The sequence below is a fragment of the Furipterus horrens genome, unplaced genomic scaffold (genome assembly GCF_987537825.1).
Source record: "Furipterus horrens unplaced genomic scaffold, mFurHor1.1.pri manual_scaffold_6, whole genome shotgun sequence".
Taxonomy (NCBI): Eukaryota; Metazoa; Chordata; class Mammalia; order Chiroptera; family Furipteridae; genus Furipterus; species Furipterus horrens.
This window is the reverse complement of record NW_028327176.1, coordinates 173,055,984-173,074,353: the sequence shown is the minus strand read 5'-3', so window position 1 is coordinate 173,074,353 and position 18,370 is coordinate 173,055,984. Positions and strand designations below refer to the sequence as shown.

The 18,370-nt window shown below is 38.0% G+C and overlaps 2 protein-coding genes across 5 annotated transcripts in view; one reads left to right on the top strand and one right to left on the bottom strand.

Moving 5' to 3' along the window:
- The window catches only part of REPS1 (RALBP1 associated Eps domain containing 1), a 73,577-nt gene extending 69,494 nt beyond the window's left edge, over positions 1–4,083 (top strand). For all 4 annotated transcript variants that reach the window (XM_090279916.1, XM_090279915.1, XM_090279918.1 and 1 more), the window contains 2 exons: positions 802–907; positions 3,815–4,083. In XM_090279916.1, coding sequence (XP_090136042.1) covers positions 802–907; positions 3,815–3,883 — 175 coding nt within the window. In that variant the 3' untranslated portion in view covers positions 3,884–4,083. The remainder of the gene's footprint in view (positions 1–801; positions 908–3,814) is intronic.
- Positions 4,084–5,773: 1,690 nt separating this feature from the next.
- Positions 5,774–18,370, bottom strand: part of ECT2L (epithelial cell transforming 2 like) — a 70,332-nt gene continuing 57,735 nt past the window's right edge. The window contains exons 16-21 of the mRNA XM_090280674.1: positions 17,859–17,932; positions 17,602–17,758; positions 16,930–16,995; positions 15,693–15,781; positions 7,796–7,968; positions 5,774–6,276 (exon numbers count right to left, since the gene is read on the bottom strand). Of these exons, the coding sequence (XP_090136800.1) occupies positions 6,149–6,276; positions 7,796–7,968; positions 15,693–15,781; positions 16,930–16,995; positions 17,602–17,758; positions 17,859–17,932 (687 nt within the window). The 3' untranslated portion in view covers positions 5,774–6,148. The remainder of the gene's footprint in view (positions 6,277–7,795; positions 7,969–15,692; positions 15,782–16,929; positions 16,996–17,601; positions 17,759–17,858; positions 17,933–18,370) is intronic.

Below are 18,370 nucleotides of genomic sequence, written 5' to 3'. Positions count from 1 at the left end.
CAATTCCAGTTACATTTTAGTACCCTATTACAAACCCTGAAAGCAGACTTTTAAAAAATTAATAGTGTAGAGTAACACTATTTTAACTGTAGTTGTTCTAGACCAGAATTGGCAGACTAGATCCCGTGAGCCAAATTCAGCTCATGGCCTGTTTTTGTAAGTCCCATGAGCTATGGCTTTACATTTTTTGTAAAAAAGAGAAGAGAAAAGAAACAAAACAAACAAAAAACCAAACAAGAATATGCAGTAGAAACTGGGTGGCCTTCAAAGCCTAAAATATTTACTGTTCTGGACATATCCAGAAAAAGTTTGCCAATGCCTGCTGTAGACTAACTTAAATTCAGGTAATTCTATAGAATAAGAATAATTAAAACAGTAATAACTGTAATTTAGCTTCTGAAGCTTACATACCTTTGGTTGACCATTGAAACTGATCAAGGCAAAAGAATGCTCCCTCTGCTTTCTACTTGAGAGAGAGGGAGTGAGTTCAGGGCCCTCACCACTGTGGCTCTGTGGTTGGCATTGTCCCGCAGAGCGAAAGGTCGCCGGTTTGATCACCAGTCAGGGCACATGCCTGGGTTGAGGGTTCAGTGCCTGGTTGGGGTGTGTGTGAGAGGCAGCCAGTTGATGTTCCTCTCTCACATCGATGTTTCTCTCCCTTTCTTTCTCCCTCCTTTCCCCTCTCCAAAAATAAATAAATAAAATCTTTAGAGATAGATCAGGGAAGAAAGGAGAGAATTTAAAGATGAGAGATGAAGGCTGGTTACTTACTTACTAGTTTTACCCTTTTTATTTCCTCAGGTCTGTGGGGAAAGATAAGAAAGCTATTCAGGCATCAATTAGACGCAATAAGGAAACCAACACAGTTCTGGCCAGATTGAATAGTGAATTACAGCAACAATTAAAGGTAATGTAGTTTCTGAATATTTGGCAAGTTGCATGGACCCAGAGCATCTCAGAGTTGAACTATAACTTAGAGGTGACCCAGCAATTCTTATACTAGTTTGAAACTTGCCATGTAGCAAGAATAATATGCGTCTAAAATTTTTTATATACCTTTGAGTCTTTTAATATTAAAAGGAGTTTTTTATACTCAATTCTGATATGATTGCCTTATAAGGCATTGCTCTTCTTCTAATGTTCCTTAACTTCTCATAGTGAGACACAGAAAGGAAGTATAGGGACCTCAAGTACCTCCCAGATTGTGCACATGGCTCTCTCTACACTCTATTTCTGAGATGATTTGAGTATTGTCAGCTTATCTTTTTATCAAAGGTGACTCAAAGATTCTGTTACAGATCTAAAGAAGAAGAGGATGGAGGCAATTTAGATCATCTTGTCTAAGAAAAGACAAGCTTTAAATAGAAGTGGTGCTTAGGACTAGTATGTACTTCTGTCATCTGTACTTGAGAGGAATAGGTTTTTCTAACTTACATTAGCCATGATTTATTTTAATCCCTGTAAATAAAAAGAAACAGCCAGAATCATTTATGACTTAACATTATTAAACATTCATGTCTTATAAACCAATGGTTCTCAACCTCAATGTGTAGGACCCTGAGAATTCTGCATTTCTAATAAGCTTTCAGGTATTGGAGATGCTGCTAGAATGTTGGCCCCCACTTTGAGTATCAAGATTGTAAACCACAAAGATGAGTAGTAATGAGTCTGCAGAAATGTAAAATGAATACAGAGTCAGTTTATTCCCATAAAACTGTGTTCATATCCAGCATTTATCACACTGTCCTGGAGTTATTATCTGTGGCACATTTGTCTCTGCCCTACTAAACTGAACTCATGAGGGTAAATCATAATCACTTCTGTTTAGGGTGGCCATATAATTTATGTCCAAAACAAGAAACTTGAGACAAAAGAGGGAGGGATATCTTTAATATTTAGGCCAGGACATCAGGTAAACTGGAACTTTCCTAGATAAACTTGTAACCATCTTGTCTGTCCCCTAAACATAAATGTTAAGTCTTTCTTGTTCCCAGACCCAATTCCCACATTGGGAGGGGGTCCCCCACACCAACAAACAGTTCTGACACTATGTACATGGAGATAATATTAGATTCCACAGGTTAAGAGCTTCTGACCAACGTGCTATAGATGAAATTCCAGTGACTTCACCCCCACCCCCAACTAAGAATGCCAATCACAAGTCCAGGTTGTTACTGGTACTTCTGACCAACTGGCTATAAATTACATGTTCTCACAGCCCTCTCCTTGGCACATTAATTTGCTAGAAAGGCTCATGTGACTCAGAGCAATACACCCCTTACTAGAACACTTGTTTGTGAAAGGTTACATAGCTCAGGAACAGACAGACGGAAGAGGAGCACAGGACAAGGTGTGTGGGAAGGGGACGCAGTTCCCGTGCCCTCTCCAAGTGACAGTCCTCCCCACACCTCCAGGTCCTCACCAGCCCAGAAGTTCTCCAAATACCGTCTGTCCTTTGGGGCTTTTACAGAAGCTTCAGTTACGTGCAGTTGATTAGCTCATTAGCTCGTTGGCCATTAGCTGTTGATCCAACCTGCAGCCCAGGGGTGGGGCTGAGAGTTCCAACCTTCTAATCACTCAGTTGGTTCTCCTGGCAACCAGCCTTAGGTGCTTTCCAAAAAAGACACCTCCCCCACTTCCCAAATGCTTGAACAATTCCTAGGGTTTGGGGAAGCTGTGAGTCAGAAACTGTGGATAAAGACCAAATATATATGAGAAATATAGTTTGGTCATTCATGATAAATGTATATTTCTTATAAATCACAATATAGCATTAGGCATTTGATAAGTGTCTGTTGAATGAATTATATTCTTGTAGGATTATTTGATCAAAGAAGATATTTCTAATTGTTCTATGATTACAAATTTGGTTTGTAGTAAAGGAAGAATATAAAACTAAGGACAAGCTGCTGGTACCATACTGAAGATGAAAATTTTGTTAATGGGTGTTTTTCTGAAGAACTGATGGAATAATGGAAACATGTATATAGGAGCCGTTTTAAGAATCACTTTTCTTGACCTTGGCTGGTGTGGCTCAGTGGATTGAGTGCTGGCCTGTGAACCAGGGGGTCACCGGTTTGATTCCCGGTCAGGGCACATGCCTGGGTTGTGGGCCATGTCCCCAGTTGGGGGCATGTGGGAGGCAGCCACACATGGATGTTTCTCTCTCTCTGTCTGACCCTCCCTGCCCCTCTCTCTAAAAAAAATTTTTTTTTTTTTAAAGAATCACTTTTCTCAATATCTCTGAGAACAGAAAATAGGAAGTATGGTACCAAATGGGAAGAGGTAGTTCTGGTTAAAACACGATACTATCAGTATGATAAGGGGCAGGGGGAGGAAAGTAAATAATTAGAATTTGCTATCTGAAAAGACTGTTCAAAATCAACAGTGATTTAGAAATCCTGATTATAAAATAAATATATTCTTTGTGAAACTGAAACTCAAAATGAAAAAAATGAGGGTTGGGAGTTGCTGTGACCAGGGGGAAGAATCTGTATTAACTAACTCATCCACAGTTACTGCAGAGGTGTGCTTCTGTGAGAGTCATGCTTAATAGCCATCATTTGAAATACTGGCTTTTCTAATTATTAAACAAAAATCATTTTGTTATCCTGATTTTTGTAATAAATATTTTAATAGCATACTTTAATATTACATACATAAAGAAACATTATTAAAGTATCTTTAAAAATGAAACAGTTGTCCCTTCATCTTCTTAACAGATTTAAATTGTTTTCTTTGTGCAGCGCTGTTGTTAAATGTGCCTTCATTTTTATATGCATTGAAACATAACTTGACTTTGCATCTTTTTCAGGATGTTCTTGAAGAGAGAATTTCCCTGGAAGTTCAACTGGAACAACTTCGACCATTCTCTCACCTATAAGCCAATTGCCGTTAACTGTGAACATACCCATTTTTAAGCAGTCTGGGGTTCAAGCCAATTTGGAGACCCATTCAGCTCACTGCTTAATTCAACATTAAATTTTATGATTCTGTTTCGCCCTCTATGTTCACCATTGTATTTAAGTATCTTTTATTTTTTAATTTCAATAAAAGGGTCAGGATGACTTTTCGTGGAGGGTATATTGTGTTTGTTGGCACAGCCTACCCTTGTTACTCCAAAGCGGTACTGGTCCATTACGCTTATATGGCCAAAACTTCACACTGATTTGACCTACAGAATGGACTTCTCTTTACATCTCAGGCGTATTTGCAAAAGGAGACAAAATTGAGGAATTAAATGTTTCACATAGAACATCTTTATGTGTTTTGTAAAAAAATCTTTAAAATTAGTTTCCTGTTTAGTTTTTTTATTTGAAAGAACTGTATTGGGTAAGGCATTCTTTAACCGTAGCTCTGTAGTAGTCACTCTTCTGGAGCCATATGGTACTTGCACAGTTTTCCGTGCCAGCTGTAGATTTTCCTTAGGAAAAGTTGATCAGTTTCACCAGTGACTTGAAATGTTTTTGTGTGAGATCTAAAATCAGCAGCAACCTTATAAAATAGCTATGAAGACAGACTCTTCTGAAGTGTGCCCTAAAGTTGAGGGGAAGCATTGAATCACAGACAACGTCAGTATCATCCACTTGCAAACATCACTACTTTTTGCATGATTTATGCACTTTTACCTCTCAAAAGCTTATACTCATCAGTCTCTACAGAGATTGTTTTCAAGTAACATGTTTTACAACTTAAGAGGACATTAATTATTTACAGAATAAATGGAAACTCCTTAGGATTTCTAGTTTACCTTTGCCTATTCTGTCACTCTTCTGCCATGTAAACAGGCTTTTCCTGTTAACAGGGTTTCTGAGGTGTGCCCCATTCAGGATGATGTGCTATCTTAGAGTTCATTTGAGACCATATCATATATATATACATACACACACACATTTGGATCAAATTTGTAAATTTGCATTCATTGCTAATAGCAAATGTTCCCTTTAGTGTTTTATTCTGTCTGTGGGATCATAGATGTTAAGCCATGTGAATATATATTAACAGAATCAAAAGTGTGATTTTTATACTAATAAAACAATATTTTAAGTTTTTTACAGTTTTTAACAAGAATTTAAAATTTTAAGAACTAGGAGAAACTATATTTTCATTGTTGAAAGAAGAAAATGTTTAAAATAGCCTAGTTCACAATCCTATAGTATACTGATAGATTTTATTACATTAGAGTATGAAGCAAAAAAGTTGACAACCAAAAGCTTCCTAGATTAATACAAATTTTATCTACCATTAACTAAATAAAAATGTTATTACTACATACATCAGCTAAAGTTTCCAAGTAGCTAACAGGTATGGCTTCAATTTATTAAATAATTAAACGAAGACTTTAAAGGACCCAGAAAACTACTCAACACCTATTTTACTGACTCTCTGTTTTGAAATAGATTTGCCTTAATTTATTTTTATTCAACTAAATTCCATTGCAGTTAAGTTTGGGTAGGTGTAAGCTTCCATTTATTTATTTATTTTAAAGGTTCTTTTTTTCCCAGCAGCCTTCTAATTTAACAATGTCAGAGATTTTTAAAGCTTATTTGGAAGGTCTAAGAATTTTATTTTGCAACCAAAGAACACTTAAAAATTACAGAAAAATTTTTAGTACTTTGTAGTGCTATGTTTTTAATGCTAGCTGGAAGAATACATTCATATTAAGGATATATGTAACAAGTTTTTGAGTAAATTGCCATTTAGATTCTCTATTCATATTTTCAAATCAATAATTATTTCATGAAAATGTTAAAATGATTGGTAAATCACCAACAAATTAAACTGTTTCTCCAGACTGATCATTAAGAAATCCTTTTCATTGTGATTTTATTTTTATATTAGCTCATAAAACAAAACTTTAAATACATAATATGCTTGTTCTATCTTAGGTTTTGTCAGTCAAGCAATTCTAATACTGTCCATGAAAAATATCTACCAAAAGACGTGGTTCAAAATATTAGACTCAACTTGTTCTTATTGTACATTTCAGATAATTGAGTATAGATGATAATGTTTGTAAGTTAGGCAGAACCTTATAGGACATCCCGGTTCATCCTCTCATGGAACTCAACATGGAACAGAAAATATGTGTTGTCTCTCTTTGCCAGGGAGAATTGGCAGCCCTGACTTCTGGTTTTAAAGTCCAGTCTCAGTTGTGCATAGTACTTTTTATTGTATTTTGGAGTACTGACAACCATAGGAACTTGTCATCCTCAGCATCTGTGGCACAAATCCATTCATGTTTTGGACCTTGAAGAATAAATGCATTCTTGATATCTGTAAAAATATTTAACGTACACTAATTAATCCTGGCAGGTAACAATCAAAAGGAGAAATTGTTTTAAAATTCCAAAAATTGACCAAGTCTTTAAGAATTTTTTGAATATTAAAAAAAGGAATTCAAATACAAATCCAGTTTTGAATATAACTTCCTAAAATTACTGAATAACTCAGATATATGGTAATAAAAATAGTAGTCTTCATATTACAATTAGCAATTGTACTTAAAGACTAAATTATAGATGATTTAATTTTTTAATTGTACTTATTTTTAGAGGAGAATGGAGGGAGGGGGAGAGGGAGAGAAACGTGCCCTGATGGGGATTTGAACCAGTGACTTTTTGGTTCACAGGCCAAAGCTCAAGCCACTGAGCCACACTAGCCAGGGATGACTTGATGTTCTTTAATTCCTTGTCTTAGTCACTCCAGGAGGACCTGGAACTAGTAAAGGTCTTCACTAAGAGTTAGAGATGCTGAGAGCTAGACCTAGACAACTTTGGTATGAGGGCCAATGGGAGAATTAAGTCAACTACTTAGCTGAATGACCACTATCTATTAGGTTACATGACATTTTAACATAGGATATAGCTGATTAAGAGGAGTCAGACATTTTTAAACATACCCAATGATTATTGGTAACAGCCCCATTTTATCTGAGTTTGTCTTCTAGGTGGAAATATTTATTTGCACACTTGGTTTTTTTTTTTTTTTCCCCTCAGGCTCAGGTCTAAAATGGGGCTGAAGCTAATGAGAAGCAATCTTTTCTAGATTAATATTATCTCAAGTCCTGCCTCTACATACAGTGGAAAATATTGGAATGAGATTGCTCCATTCAGGTTTTCTGGCCTAACAAATACAAGAAAGATATGGAGCCTTTTAAGCTTGGGAAGTAAGAGTGTAGAATAGCTAAAAAGGCACAATAGAGCTAGGTTTTAAGGTGGAAAATTTTTATGTAACAGTTCAACTGAGGTTATGAATGAAATGTTTGTTACTAAACATCCTTTGCAAATCTGTTGATTTTGTTTCTCCATTACTCTCAAATAGAATTTAAGAAGAGATACAGTCAGATCTGTAATAATCACTTAGTCCTAGTAGAACAGAAACAAAATCTAGAATAGTAACATCTACTGGCAGTATAGAATCCTAATAGAATGAAAAAGTAACAGATAAGTCTAAAATTGTAACATCCCAAGCAGTATAGAGTAATGGTTAAGGGCTCCAGCCCTCCTATCAAACTGCTTCAAATAATCTCTCATGATGATATGGGTCATGCCTCCCTTGATGAGTTTTGAAACTTTTTTTAATGTCCAGGGTGCATGTGTGACAATGCCATCATTCTTTTCTTTTGCTCTTTCAGGTAAATTAAAGTTGACATTAATGAAATTCTTAAAAATAGGGAATTATTTGCAACCTGCAAATTCCAGCCCTTTTCCTACTTTCTATTTTAATAGTAAATGAGCTTTCATAATGTAGCTTTCAAAAGGTGTTTAACTCTTGGAAGTAAAAGAATACATACATTTGGAATCTGGAATATCTTCTACGAATAGCCTGTGAAGGGCCACGGATGCGATGAACTGGTAGGTTGATTTCGAAGTCCTCTGAAATGGGGTATGAGATGTGCCCCGACTGGCAACAAGCAGTGCATCGTTGAAGAGGAAAAGACTGAGGTCTCGGGTATGTTCATAGAGCCTGTGTTAAGGGGAGAAGGGGCGGTTTCAGGAGCGTTTCATACGCGATGTGGGGAAAAACGAACGTTCAACCTTCCCTCCTTTTATGGCATAAGTCACGCTACAGCCATATTTTTAAACTTCTCTCAAGTTTGCTATTTTGTGTTTGATATAGTTGGGCAATCTGGAAAAAATACATTTTTCTTTGGTTTCATCTTTCAAGAGTAACAGGTTGGGGTGGAGAACCAGTGTGGCAGGAGGTGTCTTAAGTAGAAAGCATTTAACTACTGGTAGGAAATACAAGTTTCTAATCTTGACTGGAGGAAGGGAAATTGATGTGCCACTCAATATACCTCATCAGTATGAAAGGTTAGAATTAAGAAGCTCTTGCTTTTCACTTATATATCAGCAGGCAAGATGTGTCCACACCTCCATCTGTTACCCTCTCTTCTGTTTTGTTGGAGACAGGTCAGGTAGGTTTCACTGTCACTGGTCATGGGTTATGTTGTGCGAGTACTCAGCAGAGCGTCAAGTGATGGCTGGGGAGGAGCTCGGAGGAGCCCGCCCCACCAGGAGTGGCTAAGTAAAGCAAGCTCAGTGGTCTGATGGAAGATTACCAAAAAATTCCATTTTCTCGTAGAGGCACCAAAACAACCCTCAGGTACTCCAAAGAGGGGAGTCAATTTACTACCTCGTTAAAGGAAGCCTCTTGTTTTTTTTATATTCACCACTTTTTAATTTTTAAATTGTTAATTTTGATCCACATATAGTTTTTATAAATGCTAAAGTGACATCACATACCTCCACTAGTACATACCTTTCCAATTTTTAAAATCTCAGGTAATCATACACACCTAGTTTGCCATTATTTTACAAAAATGGTAATATTCACACTTTTTTCTGCTTTGCTCACTTGGCAGTGGAAATCAGGTGATCTGGTAATTTTAATTCATTCTTTTTAATAGTTAAATAATACTTCATGGTGTCAGATCATTATTTGTTCAACTCATCCACTTTTGATGGGCAGTCCCCTTTTTTAATAATCATCCCCTAAGGATATGTGCATTGATTTCAGAGATAGAGGAAAGGAGAGAAACATCCATCAGTTAGTTGCCTCCCGTACACACCCCAGCCAGGGATCAGACCTGCCACCTGTTTGGTGCACGGGAGGATACTCCAGCCAACCGAGCCACCCAGCCAGGGCAGGCAATCCCTTTTTGATGGACATTCGTTTTGTTTACAAGTTCATGTCTCTTTTTTTCCCCCCTCATTTTTCCTTTATTGCCACTATGAACAATGTTGGAATAAACTGTAAGGACATATAAACAAATTCCTTACATGTGCTCTTCTCTCATAGGGTAGGATTGATTGGTGAAAGGATTTATGTTTTTTATCAAAGACTTCTGGATTGTTCTCCATAAAAGCTGCTCTATTTTATATTTAGAGTCTTACTTCATGTGACAATTTTTCTGACTTGTACATAGTACAAACTTCAACGTGCATCTGAATTACCTGGAGATTTTTTTAAAATTCAAATTGTTTGAGCAAGAGTAGCCTGAGATTCTTTATTTTTAACAGTTCCCTGGGTGTGCTGATACGCAGACCACACTGTGTAGTGAGGCACTTACTAGTTAGAACCGTGCCTATAAGCTGGGCAAAGGACTGGATCGGGGAGCTAAACATTTTTAAGAGTACCGTGCCTCAGGTTCAGCTGTTTGGAGAGTACAGGCCGTGTTAGGTTTGTGAATAGATGGAAATGGTCATCCAATCACTAGAGTCAGTTCATTTTCACACATTTTCTTCCCATCGCTGGTTACGACTCAGGCTGGAAGTAGTGGGATGCTGCACATATACTGATACCTTGCAAGAAATAATGTTCTAGATCAAGTTGAGAGTTATTCTGGCAATGACGGATCAGACAGAGCTAGGGATGAGGGAGAAAGGAAGCCAGAAAGGCAGAGGATGCATTTTAAGGACAGGAGTGATGGGCGACGTGGTAAAAGGCCACTGTAAACAGGCCAAAGGTCTCCACCCATATTCTCACCCCTTTTTGGAAATCCTCGTACTATGTGACTGACGAGAACAATTATTCCCTGTATCATACCAATTTAGAAAAGTGCTTAAAACTATAATAAAACTGCAGTTTTATGTGAACTATCCAAGAGGGTGCCTACAAGTGTGCTTTGAAGAAGTGGCTTTGAAAGGGGTACTTGCTTTGGTAAATAGTTGTTTTCTCCTTTGGAAGGGACAACATTGAGAGTTGAGGTAAACGAATGAGAATTCCAGTGTGTGACCCACTTGCACCAGGTGGGTGGTTGGCGCAGGGAAGGGAAGGAGCAGGCACATATTAATGGGGTTTGGAGTTGAGGTCACTTGTAAGCTGAGAACATGAGCAGGAAAATACAAACACAAGTTTTTATTTCAATCTGCCTATTAGAGTGCTATTTAAAATACATATAAATCTGAGTTTTATCTAGAAAAAACCTTTTCAAAAGCCATTTACTAAATTAAGGTCAACAATTTTCATCCAAAGACATAAAGTGAGAATCTTCCCTAAAAAATCTTAATTCCTCTACATATGCAAAAGCAAATAATTTCACCATTCACACTGACATAATGGAGCCGCTGAGGTGGAAACTATGCATCCTACTAGGGTTTCAGAAAACTGCTTCTGCTAGCATTAAGAAAAGAAACAGGGTAGAGTATTTTCCCTGAACTTGGATAGAATTTCTTTGCTTATTCACACATAGGTGCAATGACTCAGCAAGCTGGGACATGTCTACTATAGTTTAAATTCTTAACACCATTCTAAAAGTATGTTGTTTATTTCATTAGCCAGCCCAAGAGTCAATGTACCCAGCTTCTATAAATACATAAAACTTTAAAGGGAATTTTCAGAACATGACCTTTGGCGTGAACAGACAACCACAGACAATTGGTTCTGTAAGCTAACCTGAGACGCCACTGTAGCCCGCCCCATCATTCACACTCCAGTGAATCAGAGCGGCTTTTTTTTCTTAATAATGTGTTTATTTGTTTGTTTATTTTTAGAGAGAAGGGAAAGGAGAAAGAGAGGGAGAGGAACATCACTGTGCGGTTGCCTCTCACTTGCGCCCCCAACTGGGGACCTGACGTGCAACCTAGTCACGTGCCCTGACTGGGAATCGAACCAGCGACACTTGGTTCACAGGCCGAGGCTCGATCCACTGAGCCACAGCAGCCAGGGCTCAGATTGGCTTTTTTGGATCCCCAGGAAAAGAGTCAACTCAGAGCCAGAGTTAAGTATCCCTGAAAAGTCTAGGTTTTTCCCTTTCTTCCATGCACAGTTGCCCTGGTAAATGACTGTAGGTCCCTTTGGATAAAGCTAGAAGGAAAGGTAACTGCATTTCGGGCATGGTAGTAGTGTTTTCCCTCAAGCGGACTCTAGATCTGAGGAGTGGATGGCTGGCTCCATTTGAGGATTCAGAGCTGTATGCACTAGCTCTTGAGGGCTCCACTTTTCTAACTTTGGGGAGACCCCATTGAAAGGGGCAACGGCACACTAAAAACCAGCAAGTTTAAAGTCACATCCATGAAAATCTGTGTTTCTGAAAAAGCAATAGAAGTTCCAAGGTGCATAATGTACTCTAAAAGCTTAATATACTAAGACTCTGTGGGCTCTATCCAAAGACAAATACCTCCAAATTTCCTCGCCCTAAAATTATGGGCTTTATCTACCCAGAACAATTTTTTTTAATTTGTAATGCAAATATTTGCTCTTTCTCTGGCAGATCTTGTTTGTTAGCAATTTATTTCCTTAGCAATTGCTGCTACGTTGGTGAATTTATTAGGAAAGAAGGCTCAGTTCTGCTTTCTACCCCCTGGTCTGATCAGCAGTCAGAGCTTTGAATTCTAGGCTAGTAGTTAGTTCTGTGATCTCAGACAACTTAAGTACCGATTTCCATCCATAAACATGCTTCCCATCCTGCCTTCCTCACCAAGTGACTAAGGATCTTATTAAATGAGAGAAGTTAAAATACATGGTAAACTAGAAAGCCTTACACTCCTGAGAGTTGGTGTTGTATGTATAAATATAAGCAGCGTTTCCTCCAAGTAGAAATCGCTGATTGAAATCATGGGAATGTCATTTCTTGGGTTTTATGTGGCTTTCTGAAATGACAGAAAACAAGGTTGCAGGCTACATATTCCATAATATGTTTTGGAATATAAACCTGTTTTACATTTATTTAATTTCAAATATGAATGCAAAAATTACATTAATATTTATTGCTTGGCAAATTGCTGATGCATTGTCTATTTAAATATAAGTGTACCTTGTAATTAGAGTGCAAAATAATTTGTATTTTCTCACTATCCTCAAATTCTCAAATGTACTCTGTTGTAGAAACAATGAAAACAGACATCTAAATTCTAATGATTGAGACTTCTGGTTTCTGGTTGCACATGTGAAGAGGTTGGAAGTCATCACTTCCATCCTCACAACAAAAAAAAAAAAAAAACTGAAAAACTCAGAATTAACAACTCTCAGATCCTTCAGAGTGGCAGTCACAAGGTAAACCACTGCTCTAAAAGCTGGAGAGACGGGTGTATACAGAGAAATACAGCTACTTACTGGAAGCAGAAACTACACACTGGAGCCAGCATTGGGTAAGAATATGTAAAAGGTAATAAGCTAGTTCAGAAGTTAAAAACTCTTGGAGGCCCAGCCTTAGGGAAATCCTCTTCCCCCTTGCATCAGTTTTACCTCCAAGAGCCCCACCAGGTTCCTTCTGTGAAGATCTAAAAAAAAAACAAGACAAAACAAAACTCATTCCTCCCAAAAGGGAGAAGAAAAGTAACAATTTTGAAACATAATCAGAGAATGCTATTCTCCCTAACAAAGGCCTGCCCTCATGGGAAACTGTTACCAGAGCGTAGACCGTGTGGAGGAAGGGAAAAACCCAACTCCAACTCACTCTAGCTTTCCTGTCTTGTCTTAGAGGAAAAAACAACAACCCTGAGAAGCTTTTGTGAAGGTCACATAGCTCAGGGGCACAGGCTCACTAGAAAACTGAGACCAAACCACAGGACTATAGACAGAACTCTTAGTCTTGCCACCCATCAATAGCATTCTTTATAACAAGATCACAGCTGAAAGGAACAGCAAGGCTCAGACTCCATTTAAAGGATCTCTAGAAAACTCTATGACAACAAGGGAGACAAAAACAAGGACACCAGAGAAAATTGGAGCCTCAAAGACCACAGTTACAACAAATAGAAACACAGGTTCACACACAGCCAAGCAAACATAAGACCTTACACTAAAGGCCTATTTACAGTTTCCTTTACCAGTACCTCATGTCTGGCATTCAGCAAACAGTTGCAAGGCATGCGGAGGGCCAAGGAAAACAGCCTGATGAAGCAAGGAGGGCAAGCCTCAAAGCCAGACTCTGATATGACAGAGATTTTGGAATTGAAGTGTGATAATAGTTAAGGACTCTACCAGAGAATTGGACAGCATGCAGGAACACGTGGGTACTATAAATAAAAATAAGAACACTGAGAAATTAAAAAGAAATTCTAGAACACGAACAGTAGATGAATAATGCCTTTGGCTTATCAGCAGATTGGACATAGTCAAGGAAAGAATAAGTGAGCCTAAAGATTTGTCAATAGAAACTTAGCAAAATGAAAAGCAAAGAGGTAAAAAAGACTGGAAAAGAAAGAAACACTACCCAAGAAATATGGGACAACTACCAAAGATGTAACATGTCTAATAGGGATATCAGATTAAGAAAAAAGGAGGAACTGAAGGAATAGTTGAAGTAATAATAGCTGAGAATTTTCCAAAATCATTGACAGACACCAAATCACAGACGCAGGAATCCTAGAGAAAAGAATATCAGGTAAGAGGAATACCTTAAAATACACACCTAGGCCTTTCACATTCAAACTCCAAAATATCAAAGACAAAGATACAATATTTTTTAAAAGACTTTCATTATTTATTTGTAGAGAGAGGGGAAGGGAGGGAGAAGGAGGGAGAGAAACATCAATGTGAGAGAGAGACATCGATCGGTTGATTTGTATGCTCCCTGACCAGGAACCGAACCCACAACCCAGGCATGAGCCCTGATTGGGCATCGAACTGGTGGCCTTTCACTTTGCAGGATGACGCCCAACCAACTGAGCCACAGTGGTCAGGGCCAAGATAAAATCTTGAAAGAACCTAGAGATTTTTTTTTTAATATCTTACTTATAGAGGAACAAGAATAAGAGCTACATTGGAGTCCTTGTCAGAAATCATGCAAGTAAAAAGACAGTGGAGGGCAGGGAGGAAGGGGGAGAAAGACAGTGGAGAGAAATAAGTGTTGTAAGAAAAAGCCCTAGAATTCTGTAGCCAGCAAAATTAGCCTTCAAAAGACTTGCTCTTTCAAACAAAAATTGAGGGAATTCATTGCCAAGTTGATCTGCCAAGCAAGAAATGTTAAAGGAAGGTCTTCAGAGAGAAAGAAAACTATATATAGGTCAGAAACTCAAAATTATATAAAAAGAGGAAGAGTGTTTATGGTTAAGTATAGTCTATGAAGGTAAAATAAATTATAATAATCAGAAAGTGGAGCAATCCCTAGAATGTTCCTCCTACACCAGTATGTTTAGAATTTGGCAGCCAGTTTCCTTCCATCATTGTATCTATTTCTATTGCTCACTAAAAACAACAAAATTAAGACAAAACAAAAACTCACAATGAGAAAGTGACACATTGTGGGATTTGATTTTCATTTAAGATTCACTCTAGGTCAGGGTTAGGTGAGAAAACTGATTTCTTCCAATAACCTTTCACCCCTTCCTGTGTCTTTGGGAAACATTTACTGAAATATTTATTGAAATAACAGATAAACCAATTTTTATTTCTCTTACTGGAGTTGGACAAATGAAAGAAGTTAATTCCTCTCCATTGAGTTGCTATTGAGTCACCATCTTTGCCATTAATTCTGAGTGAGAACAGTTTGGCAAACAATTTCCTGAAGCAGAGATATTAGCAGACTGGCCCCACCACTTGTTTTTGTAAATAAAGTTTTATTGGAGCATAGTTACCCTCATTCATTTACATACATTGTTTATTAAGATTATATTTGTTATAATTTGTATTGGTTATGTAGCCACTTTTGTGCTTCAATGACAAAGTTCGGTAGTTGCCACAGAGATTATTTGGTCAGCAAGACCTAAAATGTTTATATCTGACTCTTTACACAAACAGTGTCCATCTTTGTTCAACAGGAGAAAAATGGGTACTATTTTATGGAAACTGACACTCTCCCATCTTTTGTTCTTACATTACTGTGAGCACTGTGCAAAGTAGATGTGAAAAGGCCACAATATAATGGTGATCTTATGGTGAGACCTTTTAAATACTGATCACAGTAACTGTCTGGGGACAATAAATTGGTTTTCTCTTTCTTACAGTTGAGCAGATCATTCATGTGATATCCCACATGCTTGGATCACCTCTCAGTAGGAAAGTGACTAACGTTTAGAATTTCTGTTTCTGTGTAGTTTGTGGTCAGCAGAGACTATTTCTTTTCTCCTGTTTTGGCCAATAGATGCCTGGAATTCAAGGAAGGTGATAAGGCATCTTACCTTATCTCAGAGGAGGGTGTGTGTATAAATTTCAGTTCATGCAGATTATCGTAAACTTATACTATGTCAGACATTGTACTGGATGCCGAGTATGATGACTTAGACATGGTCACAGCAGATGTTTACCTTAAAGAGAAACTTATTTCCTCATCACAGCAGTGAAGTTGGGCTACATCTTGGACCCTAATCAGATATCTGTTTACTTCTGATAGAGTCTGTGAAATCAAAAACAAAATTAGAAACTTACATAATTTTTAGAAAATAAAAAGCCCCACTACTGCAGAACCATTTTTTATCCCAGAATATGTAAGTGTTGAGTAGAACTCAGTTAAATTATGAAAAATTGAATGTTTTTATTGTTTATAAAATAGCCATGAATGTGGTCACTTGGTGTCAATGGTGACCTAGAGATTAAGTTCTATGGACTATGTACATCCCACGATTTGAGGCTTTTTGTAATCCAATTCACTCCACTTTCCCTACCAAAATATGCAGATCTAAATTATGACAGAACAACTCTATCTTGCTTCCCCAATGTGACCAAATAAAAATAGCATCTCCAATCAACTGATACTCCAATTCCTTAGAATTCCTATATTGAGCTCCTATTATATGTCAAACACTGGAAGACAAGTCAGTCATAGCTCACACCTGACAGAGCACCCAGTCATGTGAATAAAAGGTTGTAATAAAATGTGACAGATGTCCAGAGTGCTGCAGAATACCTAGGAAGGGGCAACCCACAGCTGGAGATGCTGGGAGAAACTGCAAGAAAGGTGATGATTGAAGTGGATTTCTAAAGGGTGAATAGGAGTTTATGCAGCACAGTAGGAAAGGAAGGTAACTTTTGAGAAGGAAGTGTATGGGCAAAGCCCAAATGGGTGAGAGAGGCTAACATGATTGGAGAATTGTGAGTAGATTTGTGTGGTAGGCAAGGAGGGACAATAGAAGGTAGAACGGGACCAAGTGATATTCTGCAGGTAACAGTCAGCAGAGGCTTCTAAGATTTCTTCAGGTATCCTCATTGTGAAAATCCTACACCAGTTACCATGCACAGGGAAATATAAAACAATAGAAGACATGGACCTTTTCCTCAGGGGTGGAGGTGGGGTCATGATCACAGCAGTACCAAGAGAGCAGTTAAGACTGCAGAAAAGTTAAGGGACAGGGTCAAGCCCACTTGTGCTGCTTCTCCTATAGCCTCCTTGCAGATGAGAAAGATGTGAAATGTGAGTTTGGCGCAGCAGGCACACAGCAACATTCAACAGATGTTAGCTGATTTGACATCTGTATGTCTCCTTTGCCAATGATAAGAGATTTTATCCACGAGCACGAGACGTAGAAAGTACATCAGAATACGTACAGGGCACCCCCAGATGTTTCTTTGTATGTCTGACAGCTGATCTTTCACATTGATGTTTTGCTTCATCTAGAAAACAAAGTGATTTTCGGCAAAATGGTGAAATTTGTGTACATAAAAATAGATTTAGAATATTTTATGGCACTTATAAGAAGCTGGTTTCATTGTACCCTATATTTTAAAACAAAGAGGCAAGTGACAAGACTGTATTCTAAAAGCATCTTCTGGGCGTAATGCGTTATCAGCTTACATTCAGCCCCAACACCCATGCAGAACGCACATCACAGTGAGATTTTCAGAATGATAGCACTGTACTCCACGATGCTGAGTTACGCAGGCAGGAGATCTAATACATTAAGAAGTTCTTTCAGAAACAAAGGACTTTCCTTTATGCTTTTAGTCCTCTAGAAAAATCAATCCAGGTACCCCTTTCTTCAAACTTTCACATTAATAAAGATTTTATTGTACTTGTATACTTATCCAAAAACATATTGTTTGGCTTAAAGTAGATGCCTTTAGTGCTCCGAGTCTAGGAACACAATGATTTCACATTAAAAGGATGAAAGAATTTGAAGAATACCACCAGAGAGCAAGGCATTTCAGGATCTTTGAGTTAGAGTACCAAAAAAGCACTGTAACATTTTTAAAGGACACAGGCCCTTGTCAGCAACCAACCTGATCTATATAACCTTTATATTTTTTGATCTGGTCAATTGCAGTGGTCAGGTCGCCACGGTCAACATGTTCTGCAGGAACATGAACCCTCAGAGCGTAGAGAAGATGAATATATTCTTCAAATCTTCGGGATGGGTACAAGAGCAGTTCTGGAAGGCTGTGTGAAGCAGAGAGAAGGGAACTCTGGTCTCCTTCTGAAGGTCAAAGAATGCCCTGTCCCCAGGGTGTCTCTGCTGTGCTCCCCCTCAAAACCTTACCTCAGCATTTTGGTTGCAATGGTCTTATCATGCCTCTTCAGGAAAGCTCGGAACGCTGGCCTCATTTCTCTGCACTGAACGTAAACGTTACAGTGTCAAAACTTGGCTCTGTATGACTATTGTAAGGCATTGTGTTCCCTCAGGCACTCACTGCAAGAGGGCAACATCTGCATCCAGTCAAAGTATTGTTAGTGCTTACCAATACTAATACACTAATTATAGTGATTTATTTATACCACACACCTAATCCTATTCATTGTACCTACACAGGGTAGACAAATGAGACCAGACTTTGCAACCAGGGAGGCCTAGATAAGAACTGGAATTCCAATCTAATTGTACCTAATTCTTTGTGACCTTGTTCAGTTACTTAGCTCCTTGGAACCCCAGTTTCCTCATGGATAGCATACCTAACTCTTATGGTGAAGAAAAGATAAGTCCTGTCCATAAAATGGACATAGATGTTATTTCCTTATAGTGAAAGACTATTAATGGTTTTCACTTATAATACT